Source organism: Athene noctua, chromosome Z (assembly GCF_965140245.1).
Source record: "Athene noctua chromosome Z, bAthNoc1.hap1.1, whole genome shotgun sequence".
Classification (NCBI taxonomy): domain Eukaryota; kingdom Metazoa; phylum Chordata; class Aves; order Strigiformes; family Strigidae; genus Athene; species Athene noctua.
The window spans coordinates 20163310-20183640 of NC_134077.1; the positions used below are offsets into that span (position 1 = coordinate 20163310).

Genomic DNA, 20331 nt, shown 5'->3' on the forward strand with positions numbered 1-20331 from the left:
TGGAAGCAAAGCTGAACTGGGAAAGAAGGGAGGAGAAGGTGTTTTTAAGATGTGATTATACTTCTCACTGTCCTATTTCAATTGGAAAATTAAGTGGTGCTGGTAGTAGTGTTACTAAATTGATGTTCTTTTTCTTCCCCTAATGATTCTGCCTTTTGTCCCTGACCATGATGGGTGAGTTAAGCCTCCCTACCCTTGTCTTGATGCCTGAGCCTTTTGTTGTATTTTCTCCCCTCCATCCCTGAGGGGGAAGGAGCAAGCAAGCCGCTGTGTGGTGCTCAGTTTCCCTTTGGGCTCAAGTCAAGACAACTGTGGGTACTACCAGTCTTGGTGAAACAATAAATTTGATTACTACTATGAAACATTCTCATGCCAAAGCAGGTCCTGTTACTCTTCTGTTAAAAACTGTAATCAATTCTCTGTCACCATACTCACCATCAGGAAGGTTCAGACAAAGCCAGTCAAGTGCAGAGTGAAGATCACCACCATATAAAAGTGTATTTTTCATTGCTTCCTCAATGTGCTCAGTCTTAAAAGAGAATCTTTGTAAAGCCATGTATACATCCTATAAATAAAGAAGGCAGTAAATTTTAGTATTTAGTCTAGCAATCTAATATAGGCTTGTAAACTCCTATTTCCCACATACCAGGTATCTGGCAGTAAATGGAGGTAAGCAGCATAAATTTATTAGGAGACTGAGTAGAAAATCCTGTTTTGCATCTATAACTTATATTTTAATTGTAAATACATATGCATATGTATAAATACAGCTACATTCCAGTCTCCGTACACAGCTTATTTTCTACTTAAAAAGATAAACCTAAAATTTTGCAGCTATATGTAATGAAAAAATGTAGGAAACAGAACATTCAGATTAAGTTCTACTTCTCTATTCTGTCTGAAGACTCCAGTTTTAGTTACTGAATGCATAAAGACATGTATTTCCTAATAAGCATACTTGTCAGTTTCACTGACCAATCATTAATATAACTAGCAGAAAGCACTGGCTTTTACTGCATGCAGAAGTGTAGCATGATACATGATAAGAATGACAACAAAGAAACTTTACTCTAATTAAACAATGGTCAGAGAACACCACTTTAAACTCTACCTGTAGTTTCTTAGCAGTAAGTCTTCTGGAAATCATTCCTTTGTCATCATTTTGGTTTTTATGGTCATTGATTACATCAATAATCCTTTTCTCTAAATGACCATTTATCATTACCTGCACAGAGAAAATCAATTGAAACAAAGCAAAATGTAACAATTTTTAATGATATATCAATGCTCTTCATGGCTAAAGAAATAAATACAGAAATTTCTGCTATTCAAATCCCAACTTTTCTAGCTTTCCCTAAGTGTGGTAAACATTTCTTATGAAAGGGACACTTTTTACTTTCCCAAGCTATATGCTTTTACTTGAAATAGAAGAGTTTACTCCTTATTACAGAGAAGGCCTATTTACATATTCAAGGAAATGTAGTGTGTCAAGGAAAATACTGTAAGGAAATTCAAAAATTTCTACGAGAAAGAACAAGGCCCTCCTCCTCTGCTTACCAAAACTGATATAAAATAATTTGATCATCAAGATACAATCTGTGACACTCTTTCCTGCCTGGCTTAAAAAAATGTTAGTATAATAATAACAACTTTAGTATTTTTAACACTTCTAAAACATGAACCAAGCCTTGATTGCTACTGAGGTTGTTGTACAAAATCTGTATTCTACCTCCAACAGGAAGAATCCACATGCACAGAAGTCCAAACATAACTCTTAATAGTTCTGCATGTAATGTGGCATTTGTACTTAAAACCAGATATCCTCCTGCTCTGTTACTTTACCCCTATTTCATAAAGCACACTGAAAATCCTAAACATATCAAGCTCAAGACATTCAACATCTAATACATGAACACAGTTTACCTGCCTAACATAATGCTGAAGAAGAGCTGAAGAAATATTCACTCAGCTATAAGAGCACTATGGAAAACCAAAATTTTTTACCCAAGAAGATACTCACCTTAAGAACCGATTTATCTAGATTTGCAGCAGCACCGGAATCTGTTGTTGAACTAAAACTATAAGTTTTTGGACCTGCAAATTGCAAATAACTATCACTACACAAGCAGAACACACAACATCGTTTACAATAGCTAAAGCAGACCCAACATAACACAGGTCAGTGCAAGCAAATATCACAGTAATTTGTCAGAAACGTGTATGTATATATGAATAATCACCAGTGCAGAAAGACCCTTGAACAAGGAGTAACAAAGAAGAATATGACTCCCAGCAGCCAAAACATAAAATCCCAAGCGGCACAATGATAGGAAGTGGGATTGACTGCTCACTTTCAGCTTTGGAACAAGGAGTGCCAAGGAGTAGGGAAGTTAATGGCAGTTTCAAAACAAGCAAGACTGTTGAGGTTTATCACAAAAAGCACAGCCTATTAGGCTGTTCAGAAATTAATTTACGTTTTGAAATGTGATTTTCATTGTATGTGTTTCAGGAATAGTACCTTCTCGACTGGCATACTGTTAAATATTTTTGAAAAGCTCATGTTATGAACTTCCACACTGTATAATTAAATTATAATAAACTGCGTTTTTGACAAATTTTGGAGGTTTGAAGTTCAGATGTCAAAACAGCAATTTTGACAGATCTATGAGTTCAAACTTGGACGTAATGCAGCACAAGCTGCTCAAAACATCAATGAGGTATATGGCCAGGGAAGTGTTAACAAACAGACAGTGTGACTTTGGTTCCAAAAATTTCGACGTGGCGATTTCAACCTTGAAGATCAAGAAGGTCGCAGACGTCCTTCTGCTATTGACGATGATGAATTGAAGGCTCTGGTAGAAGCAGATACGAGCACAACTGTTCAAGAACTTGCAAAAGAACTCGGGGTAAGCATATCAACTGTTTCTGAGCATCTGAAGAAGATTGCAAAGTCAAAGAAGCTCGACAAATGGGTGCTGCATGAATTGAATGAGAATCACAGAAATCGCCAAAGTGTTGTCGGCGCTTCTTTTTCGCAACCAGAATGACCCATTTCTCGACCGTATTCTGATGTACAATGAGAAATGGATGCTCTACGATAACTGGTGATGATCGGCTCAGCGGTTGGACTGCGATGCAGCTCCACAGCACTTCCCAAAGCCAAATCTGCACCAAAAGAAGGTCATGCTGATTGTCTGGTGGTCTGCTGCTGGTTTAATCCATCACAGCTTCCTGAATCCAGGTGAAATGATCACAGTGGAGAAGTACGTCCAGCAAATCAATGAAATGCACCAGAAACTTCAATGGCTGCGCCCAGCACTGGTCAACAGAAAGGTCCAATCCTCCTCCATGATAACCCATGGCCACACGTTGCACTTTCGACGCTGCAACGGTTGAACAAGCTGGGCTACGAAACTCTGCCGCATCCACTGTACTCACCAGACCTGTCGCCCACCAACTATCACTTCTCCAAGCATCTCGACAGCTTCCTGTGCGGGAGACACTTCAGACACCAAGGGGAGGCCGAAACTGCCTTTGATGACTTCATTGCTTCCACAAGTCCAGAATTTTATGCAACCGGAATAAATATTCTTGTTTCTTGTTGGCAAAAATGTGTTGATTCTAATGGTTTTTATTTCAATTAATAAATTTTATTCTGAACTGAGGTATGCCACTTCAAACATACAGGTTGAAATTGGCAATTAATTTCCGAACAGCCCAATATGTCACAGAACTCTTTTCCATTAAAGCTGTGGATATTAGACATTTACCAAAGACCAAGGGCAGACAGGATAACTTTGCAGTAAAGAAACCGATTTGGGAGGGCATTGAAAAAACATTGCATATGGCTCAGGAAGACCCTAAGCCACAACAGGTGGAGGACATAAGAGTATCCTACAGCAGTATCACTGCATATCTGACCTATTCTTACCTAGGTACCTGCTTTTGGCCCCTATTTAGGAGAAGGCACTGCGTTAGAGGCCTTTGGTCTGATCTGCTGTGGTCATTCTTAAATGCTTTTCATTTAGCAGATGTTGGAAAAAATAGTAATTCACAAAGCTATTTATTGTCATTAGAATGACAACATACAGCTACTGTTGGATTCCACCATTTGCAGAACACATGTACTGCACAGGTATAAAGAAACTGAGCAGCCTCACAGCTTTCACCACTGTTCGAGGCTGTATGCCACCCCAGAGGGATCACAGCTGTGCTCCAGGACAGCTACCTCCCAGCTCCTCAGCCTGCCAGCAGGCTGGCTGGACAGCTCATCTGTGCAGGGCTGCCTGTGGAGAGGCATTTTAGATTGGCACTGGGTGTAGGTAACTGTATTTCAGAAAAAATAACAGTCAAATCTGGTCAGGAGCTACAAAGAGCAATCAGCATTCACGAGCTAATCACTGGCATTTACTGGTAAACTGTGCAACTATACAGTAGTTAAGACTACACTAACTTACTTATCACTTACACTGACTTATTTTTCACCACAGCAGACAACCTGGGAGAGATGCAGGATAGTTTCTGAAGAGGACTGAGCACCATGGTGTTGGAGAAGTGGGACACACAAAAAATACATTTAGCAGAGCCCAAATTTGTAAAAGCAGTGTACATTAACAAGTTCAAGAAGGTTAAGTTAATAGATTGCAATACTCTGTTACCAAGTCGTAATTTCAAATGGCCGGGCCATGGCATCATTTGCTTATAGTCTGCAACATAATCAGTTACTGGTGTTATAAGGTATCTGAGTTACTTCTGGTAAAGCTGTCTTACTGAAGACAGACCTCTCATGGTGCTGCACAATACTAGTTTTTCAGGCTACAGCCAAAAGAGTCATCCCTCAGCTCATCCAACACTGAAGTGCCTTCAGCCCACAGAAGAGTTCTAGGCTTTTCTTGTGACACACACACCAAAAATCCCAAATCCACGTTACGTTTGTTTTGAGCACATATAAAATGAACATCTATAAAAACAGCTCACTACTGGGAAAGTGCCACATCAGCACTTACTCTACAAGAGCTGCCAATAACCTAATGACGGACTTTTTGTAACTAACCCATCAATGCCAATAAGGCTCATCTGCTCAGGGACACCCCAGCAAGTGAGACAGGCTAAAGCCAGGCCTAACCAACCCCGTGTCGGAGAGATTTAAGGTGCCTCTCGATGCTCAATTACGTCAAGCCTTTTAGCAGGCCTTTTCACGCAACGCCGAGGCGCCCAGGTAGCAGACAGCGCCCTCGGGGGCTACCCGACGAAGCTGCCCCTCCGTGTGCTCCCGGCCATCCAAGCCACCCCCTCCGCCGCTCAGACCCTGCGACCCTCCTCCCCACGGCACTGCCGCCCCCGGGGCTCCCTGGCCGGGGCCGCCTCACGCCGCAGGGCCCGGTACCTTGCTTGACACGAGGCTCCTTGGAGACGGGCGGCGGCCGCGGTGCCGCTCGGCTACCCGCCTCTGCAGCGGCGGCAGCTCCAGCCTCGGCAGCGGCCCGAGCCCGGGCAGCAGAAGTAGCAGCGGAGGCGGTGTGGGCCGCGCTGCCCGCCCGTTGCTTCTTGTTACGGCCGCCCATGACACCTCCTGCCCGTACGGGAAACGACACGCCCCCTGCATCCGGGCACAGCGCTTGGCACCGCCCTTCTCTTCCCATTGGCCAGAGGCTCCCGCATGGCACCGCCTTCCATCCCCATTGGTCAGCGCCCGAGGCAGTGCGCCTCGCCGCCGCTAGGCCTCCTAGGCCATGCGGAGATCAGGTTCCGGGGCAAGGGCCACTGCCGGCCGCGAGGGCTTGTGGGAAGGGCTTGGCGGGCGGTTGTAGTTCACTGAAGGGAGGTTTACAGTGCCCCGGTGCTGGTGGGGTGGGACCGGGACCGGGAGCGGGAGCGGGATCGGGCCGTTCGTGCGGCTCCCGGGGCGGCGGGGCGCTCTGCTGCTCCTCGGGGTGCAGAGCCGCGGGAGGGGCGGAAAGGAGCCGTGTCGGTGAGGGAGGCAGTGCCGCGCGAGGCATTGTGGGACCGGTCGGGAAGATGGCGGACGCGTTTGGGGACGAGCTCTTTAGCGTGTTCGAGGAGGACTCGGCCGCAAGCGCCTCCTCCACCAAGAAGAGCAAAGAGGATGCCAGGAGACCAGGGTGAGGGTGCAGTGGGGGTCCGAGGAAGCAGGGCCGGGGATGCTGTGGCGGCTGAGTGTCGGACCGCAGTGCTGGGCGCGGCTTCTGCCTGCTTATTTGAACTACTGAACCTCCTCGGGACCGGGGAGTCGGTGCAGTCTAAAGGGAAGCGCTTCACTGGGATTCCTAGTCTCAAAGCTGTAGCCGGCCCGGGCGCTGTGGGCGAATGGGAAGCGTGGGGATGTGGGGGAATGCTCATCTGGGAAGCGGTTTGAAAACCCAACAGATTTTCGTGGGTGGAGTTCCCCGGGTCGTGCTCTGAATGCAGGGTGATCACTGTTTATAGGACACCTGATTTTTTTCTTGAAAATGTGTACATAAAAGAAACAAAATTTGTATTTGTTTTCTATTTATGTTGCAGAAAACACTTGGAGGAAAAATCTTCAGTAGTTGCAACAGGGAAGCCCAAAAGGGAAGTTGTGCTTGATAGTCCTGAAGATACCATTTTGGGAAAGAAGGCAAAACTGGAGGATGTTGTATCAGAAGATGCTAAGTAAGTACCCATCTTAATGTTAAAGGAAAACATAGCATGACATACTGGTTAGCTGTATGCTAGTTGTGCATAATCAATGTCAGTAGCTTTGCATTGTTTTCATATAAAGATGAATAGGCATATGAAGTTGATTTTCCATTATCTGTATAAGTGAGAATGTGTTGGTAGTACAGCTTCAGCAGTGATGACCCCTGGGTATGTTTAAAATGATACTGAGGACAGACAAGGAACTGCAGTATGAAAAGTTAATGTATTTGTGGTTACTGCATATGGATTGGTGGTTCTTGGTGTTGATTTCAGGCATATAGCAAGAGATAAGCAGTGAGGCACAGGGGAGGAGGCAGGCTTGCTGTACCATGCCACTGAAAGACATTATTGGCTTGGGGTACAGGAAAAATAATTTGACTAAGGGAGCAGAAACTATTAGAACTGCAGCAAATATTTGGAATCATAAGTATGGACATGCTTTTAAATTTGAACACAAATGGCAGGTATTTGACATGTTGACAGCGGCAGAGATAATGCAGCTGAAGGCAGGCCAGAATGCCTTTTCTGTGCTTTGTGATCTACATATCTTCCCTCTTTTCCTTATGTAACTTCATGACAGGTATTATGAGGTGTTTTGTGGGGACAGTGTGGGCACTTTTACAGTTTAGGATATGTTAAGAGATTATTGGGAACTTGGAAGTTTGTGTTGGTTTAGAAAATGATTAGGAGGGTTCATGGAAGAAAAATTCATCCAGAGCTGCCAAATGAAGGTCTGTACCTCCTAGCTCAAGGTGTAGAAAACTCTACTACAGGAATAAAAATAATGTGCTTTCTGTGTTCTTTTTTCTCTGGGTGATGTATTATTGACTTCTGTCAGACAGAATCCTGGCCTGGATTATCGTTTGGTCTTACATGGTAATTTTTTGGAAATTTAAAGGAATATTTTCTATGAGAAAGTCATAAGAAGACTTCTTGGAACAGCGTAAAAAAAAGAGTACCTGTATAGAAGCAAAACAGAGCCAGAGTCAACATTTTAAGTCCGTTTGTGTTAGTGTTCTCAGTGGAATATATACTTGTCCATGGTAACTTACCAAGTATATTAAAACCATCAGAAGAAACCACTGTTTTATGCAGTGAAGACACTAGCCCATTTTTGTGGCCATGAGAGAAAGGACTGGTAAAGAAAAGAGGGGTCTCGTCTTCAGGCAGCTGCTTGGGATGCTTCAGGCTGCTGTTGTTCAGTGTCATGACTAGTAGTAGGAATACAAGTCTTGAATTTTGCTTTGTTGTATGTTGAAAAAAAGTCCCCATTTAATCAGAAAAGTTCATGTGAACAAGTGTGACAGAAGTACTGTTTTGTGGTGCAAATCTCAAAGCAGTAGTTAGAGTAGATTTATATGGTAGCAAAATTTTAACACCTAACAGGTATTCTTAGTCCTGGTAGTAGTCTCTGCCAAGTGTCCATTTCACGTTTGCACATCCTTTTTTTAATGTCGCAGTTAAAGTAGCGGTGAAGTTCAACATTTTTGCATTTATAAAGAGACAGGATTTTTAAATATTGTTTTGGCATTCCTAACTCATATGTTTTTAGTCTGGCAGACCTGATGCCTCACGTGAAGGTGCAAGCTGTGGAAACTGTTGAAGGTTGTACACATGAGGTGAGTGCAGTGAAAATGCACATGAAAAGTATAGGCTTGTTTCATAGAATTGTATGTATTGCTGCCAATATAATAATGCTGTTTATTGCACTTCTTCTTACTATATCATAGGATCCTTTAGGTTGGAAAAGACCTTTAAGGTTATCAAGTCCAACCATAAACCTAACGCTGCCAAGTCCATGGCTTGGCTAACGCTAAACCATGTCCCTAAGCATCACATCTACATGTCTTTTAAATACTCCCAGGGATGGTGACTCAACCAGTTCCCTGGGCAGCCTTTCCCAGTGCTTGACAACACTTTCCGCAGAGAAATTTATCTAATATCCAATCTGAACCTCCCCTGGCACAACTTTAGGCTATTGCCTATCATCCTATTGCTTGTTGCTTGGGAGAAGAGACCAACACCCACCTTGCTACAACCTCCTTTCAGGTAGTTGCAGAGAGCAGTAAGGTCTCCCCTCAGCCTCCTTTTCTCCAGGCTGAACAACCCCAGGTCCTTCAGCTGCTCCTGACAGGACTTGTTCTCTAGACCCTTCACCAGCTTCGTTGCCTTTCTGTGGACACACTCCAGTATTTCAGTGTCCTTCTTGTTGTGAGGGGCCCAAAACTGAACACAGTATTTGAGGTGCAGCCTCACCAGTGCCGAGTACAGGGGGATGATCACTTCCCTATTCCTGCTGGCCACAGTGTTTCTGATACAAGCCATGATACTGTTGGCCTTCTTGGCCACCTGGGCACCCTGCTGGCTCATTCAGCTGGCTGTCGACCAACACCTTCAGGTTGTTCCCCACCGGGCAGCTTTCCAGCCACTCCTCCCCAAGTCTGTAGCATTGCATGGGGTTGTTGTATCCCAAGTGCAGCACCTGGCACTCAGCTTTATTGAATCTCATACAATTGGCCTTAGACCATCAATCCAGCCTGTCTAGATCCCTCTGTAGAGCTTTTTTACCCTCAGACAGTTATATTATTTCATACTAAATTTAATGTAGGACAGGCTTGTAAAGAGTTTGAAGTCTCTGTCTGTCACTGAGCATGCCCAAAATTCACTCAAGAAATGAACTGGATATCTTACCGGAAGCAATTTGAATGATACTTGCAATAAAATAAGTGATTGTGAATGACTTAATGATAAGTTTGAAGGTCATATTTCAAAGGTACCAAGCACAGTGTGTACTGTTGTTGAGGAGGAAAACTACTGGTTGTTAAAATAGGTATTTGTTCATAGTGTGATCTAAGTGTGCAGCAATGTATTGAAATATTTTGCTGTTTTGCTTCAAAGAATGAAAGGCTTTTTTGTAAGGCTGGTTACTGTTGAAAATTACATTTTTAATATAAAGGGAAAGGTTTTTTACGTAAAAGCGAAATAATGAAAATATCCATTTTCAAATTGTGTTAATAGACAAAAATACAATTTAAAATATGAAAAATCAGAATTAAATTATTAATGCTGATTCCTTTTTTTTAAATGATCCTTCATCCAAAGTTGATTGTCAAGGAGTTTCTGTGAGAAGTAAATATGTAAATTTTAACTTCCTTGTACTTTTATGCTCATTTTCTGTCCTGTTCTGTCTTCCAGAACTAGCTCAAGTTAATTAGGGTCACATTCAAGGATCCTGTATGATTAGACCTTTGTAATGAAGGCACTGTATATGCAATTGAAGATAGAGGTTTTAAAGCTCTTGCATATGTACAGTATTTATTATCTTCAGATGTCTGGTTGAGGTTTGCCATCTCTTAGTAACTGAAGAGAGCTTAAATATTTAGTAATAATGAATTTCAGACATTGGCCAGAACAGGAACTTTACCTGTATAAATACATTGTCCTTGGAAAGGGTGTGTTAGCAGTGTGAGCTGAATAATAGCTTCTAACATCCACCGGCCAGAAGCCATGATTGTGTCTTGGCCTGAAGAGTTAAAGTTCCAAGGTAGGTGAAGTAGAAATATTTCACATAAGACAGTAAGGAGTGAGAGCAGGAGCATCATTGGGGCAGGTGGATAGAGATGCTGGTTGAAAAACTGTTGAGAGGAAGGAAGGAGCCCTTGACATAGGAGCTCATAGAAACAGGATAATAGAAACTCAGACTAGTTTTCATGCACTTTACATCTCGTGTCCCAGGTCTTCATAGCTTGCCATGTCTCTGGAGTGGACACCAAGAACTTGAGAACTTTGAAACTGTTTATATTTAAAATGTGTTTTATAGGTTGCACTTCCAGCAGATGAAGACTTCACGGGTCTGAAGCCAAGAACTGGAAAAGCTGCGAAAGTATGTGGTAGATTGCTTTTTTTTTTTTTTTTTTGGCATATGCTTTAGATAGTAGATGAGGGTAGAGGGCAAAATGATATACCCTGCAAGTAAGGCTTAGAAAAGAGTATCTTGAAAAGATAGCCTGTTGCAAGTAAGACTGGTGTTTCTGTATTTTAAATTTGGTAGAGTAAAATGTGGTTGAATGGGATCGTTAGGCTGTTGTGACTCCAGTTCTATTCTACAACATCAGGTACACAGTAGTACACAGTATTACACATTTTACAGTAGTTTTGTCTTCCTAAATTAGTAAATTAGAGAAAAATCAGTCATGGGGGCAAGATTTTAACTTGATATGGTGACAGGATGTAAGTAAAGATCTTAGGTGTAGTATTAGATAACACAAAGTCATTGCAAATTTCTGGATTAAAATCAGTTGAAGTTACAGATATCTACAGGATTTTATTTCTGCCTGTAATTGGCACCCTAGATCAGTCACAAAATAATTAGATGTAAATAACAGTCGGTGTTAAAAATACGTAATGGTTTTGCTTTCTTTCTTTTTAGGAATATCCATTCATTCTTGATGCCTTTCAGAGAGAAGCTATTCTTTGTGTAGATAATAACCAATCTGTGCTAGTGTCGGCTCATACATCAGCTGGTAAAACTGTTTGTGCAGAGTAAGTAATTTTCTGACAGGCTCTAATAAGAGAATGGTATGATGGTTGTCATGTCATTTTATTGAACCATCAGTAGCTGTTGTGTCTCGGTTTCTTGATACAAAGTTTGGACCATTAGTGTTAGAAGTGAATGGACTACTGAATATAAAAATTACTTATTTTGTCTTACTTAGTGGGTAGTGAAAGGCTTAATTTATGCTTAAGTTTACCTTTCATTTTTAAACAATCTGGTTTTGTTGAGATGTTATTGTATAGATGGAAAGGAAAGCTTCTGCAATACAAAATTTAATGAATTTAGAAAAACATACCTTTGTTTTCTAGCTCTTGGCTAATAAGGAGTTACTTGTATGTTTTCTTTGCTTTGTCAGAAGCATTGGTTTGATTTAATTTGCAACTAGCTGTTTATCAAGCAAGAAATGTTCAAAAGATAGTGTATGTTTTTTGTCAGAGTTTGGTCTGGCAGTGAAGTGGCTTTGCTGACCTGAGGTGAGATGTCATATGTACATATAGATTTGTTAGAGCATGGGTTCAAATAGTAATAGTTTGACATGAGACTGACAAATTTTTAGATTTAATTAGATGTGCTCTGATATCCATAAAAATCTGTTAATGTTGTCAATGATTTGTTGCTTGCCAAAGTGGCTTACATAGTTAAGATTCAACTGAATTTAATAATGCTTCATACCACTCTAGTGGTGGTCTGAATTTCATAGTTTATTTTGTTTTATCTTTTTGAAAAGAAGTTTAAGAGGAAAGTGATATGCTCTGAAAGTCTTTCTGACAACTTTAATATGTGCAATGTTTGAATACAGATATGCAATAGCCCTTGCTTTGAGGGAGAAACAGCGTGTGATATTTACAAGTCCAATTAAAGCTTTGAGTAATCAGAAGTATCGTGAAATGTATGAAGAATTTCAGGATGTTGGTTTGATGACTGGGGATGTAACCATTAATCCTACAGCTTCTTGTCTGGTAATGACAACTGAGGTAAGATCAGATGTTAATTTGTGATCTGTGTGTGTTTTATTCTACCCTTTTTTGACTGAGAAGGTCTGATATTGAAAGATTAAAGTTATCATTATAAGCCCAGTTAAGGTAGAAAATGTTGCAAGTTCATTATACTACCCTATAATGTTTTAACTTTTGGTTATTGAAAAAGTTAGGTAAATCTCTGTAAACTCAAGCTTTTGGACTATCAGCAAGGAACTTTCATTCTCACATGCAGAAAGGCAGAACTAGGTTTCCTGAACTCTCAAGACACTGAGTTTTCTCTGAATAGATGTGAAGTACTGAAGGTCAGACAAGCTTACTGAATCCTGTAGGGTCAGTATTTTATTCTAGGGAAGCAGAACGGGGAAAGGAAAATCGCTGAGTAGTAGTTGAGTGGTTCATGCTAGATGCTAGTACACCAGGAATATACAGGTTTTTGTCTATGGTAGCAAAGTACTGTTGGCACAGTTGTGTCATACTTCTGTTGTAGAAGTCTATCCAGCCATGAGTTGGCATATTCCTCTTGCTGTCTTTGCCTCAAAGGACTGAAGAGTCTTACAGAGAAAACTGGTAGGGGAAAATTGGTGTGGAGAGACAGGATGACTTGAATTCTGACAAAGGTTTCCTCTTAATCACAGAGGCTTATCTATTAGCATGAGGGAGGAAGGCTTGGCAGAAGTAGATCTGTAGACCTGTAACAAATATGCTACCACATAGGGGCTGAGAGAAAAAGAATTTTTCCTTCATGTTCCTTCATTGTTCTTGCAGGAAAATGACTTAATCTCTTATCATAAGATTTGTTAGATTGGAATCGACTTGGAAGGCATCTCAAATCAATCTTTAAATGCTTTTAAGTTTTGTGCAAAATAAGATTTCATATTGCCATGCAAATGTGAACCAAACATTCTGGCAGTTTCTCTCTGACACCTCTGTAACGTGGCAGTTACTATTTCATGTGATGATCTCGGGTGTTTTTTTCCTCTTCTAGATTTTGAGAAGTATGCTCTACAGAGGTTCTGAGGTTATGCGAGAAGTTGCGTGGGTTATTTTTGATGAAATCCACTACATGAGAGATTCAGGTATCCTATATGTACAATTTTTCTTTTCAGTAATTTTTTTTTTTTCCCCAGAACAATTTTTTTGTTGTTTTAAAGAATTACATATATATTCTTTCTCTAAAAATCAGTCATCTTTGTGCATAAATCATTGAGAATTTGTTTTCTACTGAATGTATATAAGATAATTATTGTGTGTTGCAGTCTGCATTTTCTTTGCTGAGGCAAAAGCCACCCAGAAAGCATTTGTTGTACCCTATTTGTGTAGGGGAGGCTTTTTTGAGTTTTTGTTTTATTTTGTCTTTAAGCATGCTGTTTCTTGGCATCAGAGCTGAAAAATAGGCTTTAATCACATAAATTTCCCATGTGACTTTTACACTTTCAGAACGTGGTGTGGTTTGGGAAGAGACAATTATTTTGCTCCCTGACAATGTTCATTATGTGTTCCTTTCTGCAACTATTCCAAATGCCCGTCAGTTTGCTGAATGGATCTGCCATCTTCACAAACAGGTAATGTTTTTGATGAGCTGTACCTCCATCCTTGTTGTTTAGTGGCATAATACTGGCTCTTTGGTTGATGACAACTGAGCCTTTGAGCATCTTTTTAGTCATATTGCTTATAAACGATGGTATAGATCACTCCTGGCTTCTTTGGTTGTATTCCTAGCTTTTGCAACTATACTGGCTGTTGGTTCTACAAAGCAACATTAAAGCTGTTTCTTTAAAGTTTATTTTCCACACTTACTTAGACACCAGCTTGATTTCAACAAACGCTCTGAACTATGAATCACGATGAATGTACTATGATTGTCAGAGGGCTGATAGACAAGAGGTTATTCAGAGATTTTTTTTTAAGAATTCCGTAAAAAGGCCATATGGAAATCAGAAGTAATTAATAAATCCATAGGAAATACTATATATGTATGCAAACAAAGTGAGAAGAGAGGAATGTAAGAAATCTATCCTTTTACATAACTGTTAGGTTTATTTTTATCTGTTTTTTTAAGAGATGCTTTTGCAGGAAAGAATATGGGCATTATAATTAGGGAAGTTGATATCCACAAGAGGTTGGTCCAATTTTAAACATACCCCAGGGATTGAATCTTACATTGTTTGTGATGAAAGGAGTGTAGTATAAGAGATGTCTATTTAAGCATGGCATAAAACCTTGACTTTGTTTTGCAGACAACTAGACACTGTTTTTTGTTTTTTTTTTTAAAGAAGATTTAATGTTTTAAAGGAAGTGTTCTGTTTATTTTTTTTCCTAAACAAACTTTCTCTATGCATTAAAACCTTAAATATTTTTAAAAGTCTACTGTGTGCCTTTTTCAGGTGGTGTAGGAAATACTGCAGGCTCTTTTGTAAAATAGAAATTTTCCTTTTGGTTTTAAAAGGTTTTGGGATTTTTGAATCTGTGTAATAATACAGAAGGAAATATTACCTGTCCTTACTTTTTGGGTTCATGAGAAAGAATTTTTGTAGCCAAATTGTGTACTTTTAAAGGACTCGCAAACTTTAATTTTCTTAAGCAATGTCATTAGTACAAAATTCATATTCAGGAAAGAAAATTTATCTTACTTTCTGTGAGTCTTACTTTCTGGCTTTTAGAAGGATGTATTTCAATAGTAATGTATTTGATTTTTCATCAAGTGAGTGTTTTTACAGTGCTGTTAGAAACATTAAATATTTATGTATATGCTGTTCTTTCTTTATAGCCTTGCCATGTGATTTATACTGACTATCGACCCACTCCACTGCAGCATTATATATTCCCAGCAGGAGGAGATGGACTCCATCTGGTTGTTGATGAAAATGTAAGTGACATTCAGTTTGTTTGGAAGGTCTTTTTCCTCGTGTATCAGTCACAAGCTTGGTCTCTTGCAAAACTTGGATGGGCTATGCAAAAAAGGATATTTGTGTTAAAATGAAGTACAAATGGGTAGTGGTGGTCTTTGAATTGCTGTTAGATTTTTGGAGCCTTATAGAAGAGAATGGTTTTATTACCTAATGCAGGTAATCAGCTGAGTAATAAGTACTTTGCTGAGATGTCTTAAGTGCCCTCATCCTTGCTTTGTTTCCTAAAATGCATGCTTCTTTCTGTAAATCTGCAAAGTAGCTGATGTTTATTGTACTGTTTCTCAGAAGAAAACATAGTAGCATATAAATTTTACTTAGTCTGAGGGGCAAAATATTTTGTGTCTAGGTGATTTTGAAGTAATGACTTGTTTAAAATTCATCATCAGCTTGCACAACAGTAGCTGTTGTCATAAGCAGTTGTACTGCACTTGAAGCTAAGTCTTCATTGTGCAGTGTTGTTTCATGTAGACCTTCCTAAAAGTCAGTTTTATTACTGTGTCAATCAGCAGGTCTAGCATGGTTAATGGTGTGGTGGATAGAACAATGAGCAGTGACTTCAGAGACACCAATATAATTCTGATCTGTGACACTGAGGTAGTAAACTCACTAGCTTATGTATTGTTTTTGTTCTGCCTGTAAATGTGGGGTAATGGTACTGGCTATGCAAAGTACCAGATATTTTTTAAGTAAGCTATGTAAGAAGTAATTGCTTACAAAGGTTGTGTTTTATATCTAGGGAGATTTCAGAGAAGATAATTTTAATACAGCAATGCAGGTGCTTAGAGATGCAGGAGACTTGGCAAAAGGGGACCAGAAAGGCAGGAAAGGAGGACTGAAAGGTGAGTTTGAATCCCATTCTAAAGTAACTTTTTGTATAATAGTTGTCCTTTTGTCTCAATTATTCCATGAGATTTTTTTTTTTGCCAAAATAACATTTAAATTAATATAATCTCTCTGCAGGTCCTTCAAATGTTTTTAAGATTGTAAAAATGATCATGGAAAGGAATTTCCAACCTGTGATTATTTTCAGCTTCAGTAAGAAAGACTGTGAAGCCTATGCACTTCAGATGACTAAGTTAGATTTCAATACAGGTACAGATAAATAAAATGCAGTTTTCTTCACAATTGTAGTTTGATGTGAAATGTTACTCGGGTTAGATATTTCTAATTCCCTTGTGACTTTTTGTGTAAAAACTAATGAAAAAAACATACTGCTTTTTTGTTTATTATGTCGGTACATCAGGCCATTTTCAGTAGAAGGCTGTCAGTGCACAAAGAGTACTTGATCATCACAATATTTAATTGTTACTCTATTTTTAAACTTCATTCATTTCTTCAAAATCCTGTTCACTTTAATAATAGCACAAGAGTTCCTAGAAAATTTTTATAATGGGACAAGACATAACAAGTGTATTTCCCAAAATTTTCATATTATGTCCATTAGAAAAGTGACTATTTTCTCAAAGTCAAAGCAGCTATATAACAAAACACTAGACTGTTATTTCTCAACTATTAAATCTATTACATTTTCTTGCTTTCCTTCCTCCCCCTTCTCAAAGAAAAAATCAAAAGGTAAATTAAGATTTTTTTAGTTTTGGATTAAGACCAAGATTGGAAAACGTTTAAGCTTGTTGCTTCTTGGAAATGTTAGAGTTGTAACAAAAGTAAGGAATTTGCTGTAAATCAACATAACGCTTCATGTTTGTGAATGGTTCAGGGTTCTTGGTTGTTTACTTACTCTAGCCTTTGCACGTTTTGGTTCAGTGTTTCAAAACAGTGCAGCCATTTCTGTCAGAAAATCTAATGATATGCACAAGTGCAGAGATGCATTTTCATCCATTTTTTAGTCATATCTTTGAGTGTATATTCTTGATAGTTGTACTACTTAAGTAGAAAGGATATAAACGTAGAGAATTAGCAGGGAAGAAGAAGAACCTCTGTGTCCATGCAGACAGGGACTACTGGGTAGAAGAGAAACAGGGAGGTTTATGAAATAGGCAGAAAGTACATAAAACTGAGAATTCCCAGCCTTAGAAATAGCTGAAGTTTAGGCTGTTCTGCCAGGTTTGTTCTGTTTTCCTTTTCCCTGAGCATCTACTGGTTACTGTTAGGGTCCTTGAGGCTCACATTCAAGTCTTGACCCAATGTGGATGTTTTTGTGTGAATTTCACAGTCTTCCATGATCTTTTTATTGTAAACTTGTAAATATTAGAATGTAGTAATGCTTTATTTACATATAGTATTAGCCTTCTCGATTTTGTGCTAACTTAAAAATTGCCTTCTTAGATGAAGAAAAAAAGATGGTTGAAGAAGTGTTCAATAATGCAATTGATTGTCTGTCGGATGAAGACAAAAAGCTTCCTCAGGTGAGTGGAAATTGGATAGGTGTAGCTACTGCTCTCCTGTTTTCTGCAGCTTTTGAGGCTGTGGGTCTTTTGTAGTGGGTGCAGAAATTATAAACTGGATATTCTCATTCATCTCCCCAGGTTTTAATATCTCTAGCATTTCTCCTTGGAATTGTGAAATAGGACTCAGTCATTAGGATTCCTTCCAGTTGTGATTCCACTTAATGACATATGCTGAAATCAACCATGGAGTTCCTACCCTATGTTTATTTTTTCTGATTATGTTTTTAAGTAAATACAAGGGCTTATAAAGATCTGTACCTGAGTTAAAACTGTCTGGAAATTGTTCACATGAGAGTGCAGCATGCACTTTATCAGGTATTGACTGCTGAGCCTTTCAAAAAGTTGAATTGACACATCTGCATTCTTATTGTATAATGACTAAGCATAGTGATGGCCTTTACAGTGGAAAAATACAAGCTTCTAAATGGACAAAATTTTACAGGGTTCAGTACTCTTGCAATAAATACTAAAAATATAATTTATTCCTACCCCTCTATTTATTTGTGTCCATCATTTCTTAATGTAGTTACCTTTATTGTGAACATGGCAATTTCTTCTTTTAAAAAATAACCGTTGAATTTTTGGCCATGCCTACTTGCTTTGGATTCCGCATACCTGTTTATTCATGAACTTGAGAAAAACAGAAAATAAGAATCCAGTATATAAGGTGTTACATGATGGTATTTTTGGTAAGCTTATAACAGTGGCATTATACCCAAGTAATCTGTTTTAGTATCTGTGGACAGTGTATTCTCAAAATTAGGTTTGGGGTGGTAACCAAGTGTTATTAGATTATTAATAGGAAACATTGTTTTAAAAGAAAAAACAGAGACAAAACTGAGTTTGTATAGGTATTTGAAGTATAATGTTTTTAGAATTTAAGAGACTAATTCAGTCATTTACAGCCTGGATTTCCATGTATCACTCTCGTGGGTGCTGACTTCACTGTTTTACAGCATACATCAGTAAATGAAATCACTGCAACTAAAACTGAAACAAAAGAGCTCATGAATACCAGGATCGCTATTTCCGAAAATTATTTTAAATGAGGCAATGTTTTTTTGTATAGAGGCAAATTTAAGTACTAACTGCATGTGTAGATTAGGGCATAGCTTCACAGTTGGTTAACCCAGTTTAAGACTAGTCTATTGAAAAGATTGGCCTCTGGCTTTACTCTTCACATCATCCCTAGTTCTAACCGGAAAATAATATTGAAGTATTTATTGTATTTAAAATCGGGAGATACTGAATTACATGAACACTGAGGGCAGTGTTGAGGTTTTCTGTTCAGGTTTTATTTTTTAGTAATGAATATTAAAATTTTTTTATGGGTCTTTATACCTTTCTTCGCAGGTTGAGCATGTACTTCCTCTTTTGAAGCGAGGAATTGGTATCCATCATGGCGGTCTGCTTCCTATCCTAAAAGAAACCATAGAAATTCTTTTCTCTGAGGGCCTAATAAAGGTATATAATTCATGTCCATATTTAAGTTTTTCTCTGTTGTGAATACACAGTTGGTAATCCTGAAAAAACAGGACCCGTGTCTTAGCTCAGAATATATGCTAGTATTACAGTGGAGATCTGCGTATGGTCTGAAAAAGGTGAAGGACTCATTACGGTGCCAAACTGAAAAGTGCTTTCTGTTTTGAATGTGATTCTGTGCAGGAAGCATAAGGCTTAGTACTTACCAAAACTGTTTTTGAACACTGTGTGAACCATTAAGTAGGCAGTTTTTTTTAAAAAGAGCTACACACATGTGAAGGGAGAGGTTTCATTCAGCGGATCTATATACTGGGTTCTACAAATGCACACAGAACCTCTGGAAGCCTGTAGCTGTTCCAGTGGCACAGGTTAATTGGTGTAACTGGTTGCATCACCCTTACCTTGAGAAATGCAAATATTTCTGTAAATGCCTCCATCTTTACCTGAAAACAAAAATTCTTGAAGCAGGTTTGGTTTTTTTTCTCTCTATAAGGAAAAGTTTGTAGTCTTTAATGCTTTGCCGTAGATGTCTTATGTTAGTGCACAATTACAGCTCTAGTTTTATGTGTTCAAGATTTTATTCTAAAGTATTTAAACTTACAATGTCTAACTGTTGTGGGGTTTTGTGTAGTAATGTCTGATGATTTGCATGTTTGCTTAAGAGTGTTTGTTTTTGCTTGCTTAACTTTAGTCTGTTTATTTAGGCCTTATTTGCAACAGAGACTTTTGCTATGGGAATTAATATGCCAGCCAGGACTGTGCTATTTACAAGTGCCAGCAAATTTGATGGAAAAGATTTCCGATGGGTAAGTGAAAAATGGGTTCTGTAGAATAACTGAATTGCATTATTGAAACCTTATTAGGTTTAAATTTACTTGTGACGTATCCACTTCAGTGTAGTAGATAATATCTTTTTTCTTTCAAAAATCTTTCTTTGTTCACTAATTCATTTATAATTAGTGTACAAATTCCTGAAGACAAGATTCCTCAGATTATGCATGAGATTGTTTAGTTTAATAGACACAGCAAAAGGACACGAAACACAGGTTAGTGGTGGACACTGAATTAGACTAAGACTTCTGCACAACTTGTCCAAGGTTGTGTGACCTAGGCATTTTCTTCTGTGTCAGAGAAATGTGGAGAGTGAGTGGGTTCAGTATCATATCATAATGATTGCTAAATTTAGGTTTAGACAGACCCAAGAAAAGAGATGATTTACCTCAGGAGAGTATTGACTGTTCTGTTCCAGCATAGTGTTTTGGGTAGCCCACAGAAAGACAAATGTGCAGAGGGAGAGACACGTTTTTAAAACAGCT

General features: G+C 39.0%; 2 protein-coding genes across 6 annotated transcripts in view; one reads left to right on the forward strand and one right to left on the reverse strand.

Moving 5' to 3' along the window:
- Nucleotides 1-5586, reverse strand: part of DHX29 (DExH-box helicase 29) — a 31278-nt gene extending 25692 nt beyond the window's left edge. For 2 of the 3 annotated variants that reach the window (XM_074931682.1, XM_074931681.1), the window contains exons 1-4: nt 5387-5586; nt 2021-2094; nt 1112-1225; nt 436-565 (exon numbers count right to left, since the gene is read on the reverse strand). In XM_074931682.1, coding sequence (XP_074787783.1) covers nt 436-565; nt 1112-1225; nt 2021-2094; nt 5387-5564 — 496 coding nt within the window. In that variant the 5' untranslated portion in view covers nt 5565-5586. The remainder of the gene's footprint in view (nt 1-435; nt 566-1111; nt 1226-2020; nt 2095-5386) is intronic. The other variant, XM_074931683.1, reaches the window with a different exon arrangement.
- Nucleotides 5587-5790: 204 nt separating this feature from the next.
- The window catches only part of MTREX (Mtr4 exosome RNA helicase), a 47930-nt gene continuing 33389 nt past the window's right edge, over nt 5791-20331 (forward strand). Inside the window, exons 1-15 of one of the 3 annotated variants that reach the window (XM_074932985.1) lie at nt 5791-6122; nt 6404-6430; nt 6523-6654; nt 8234-8300; nt 10502-10564; nt 11111-11223; nt 12036-12210; nt 13202-13292; nt 13654-13778; nt 14984-15082; nt 15862-15964; nt 16086-16217; nt 17412-17491; nt 18887-18997; nt 19720-19821. In XM_074932985.1, the coding sequence (XP_074789086.1) occupies nt 6019-6122; nt 6404-6430; nt 6523-6654; nt 8234-8300; nt 10502-10564; nt 11111-11223; nt 12036-12210; nt 13202-13292; nt 13654-13778; nt 14984-15082; nt 15862-15964; nt 16086-16217; nt 17412-17491; nt 18887-18997; nt 19720-19821 (1524 nt within the window). In that variant the 5' untranslated portion in view covers nt 5791-6018. The remainder of the gene's footprint in view (nt 6123-6403; nt 6431-6522; nt 6655-8233; nt 8301-10501; nt 10565-11110; nt 11224-12035; nt 12211-13201; nt 13293-13653; nt 13779-14983; nt 15083-15861; nt 15965-16085; nt 16218-17411; nt 17492-18886; nt 18998-19719; nt 19822-20331) is intronic. The other 2 variants (XM_074932986.1, XM_074932984.1) reach the window with 2 other exon arrangements.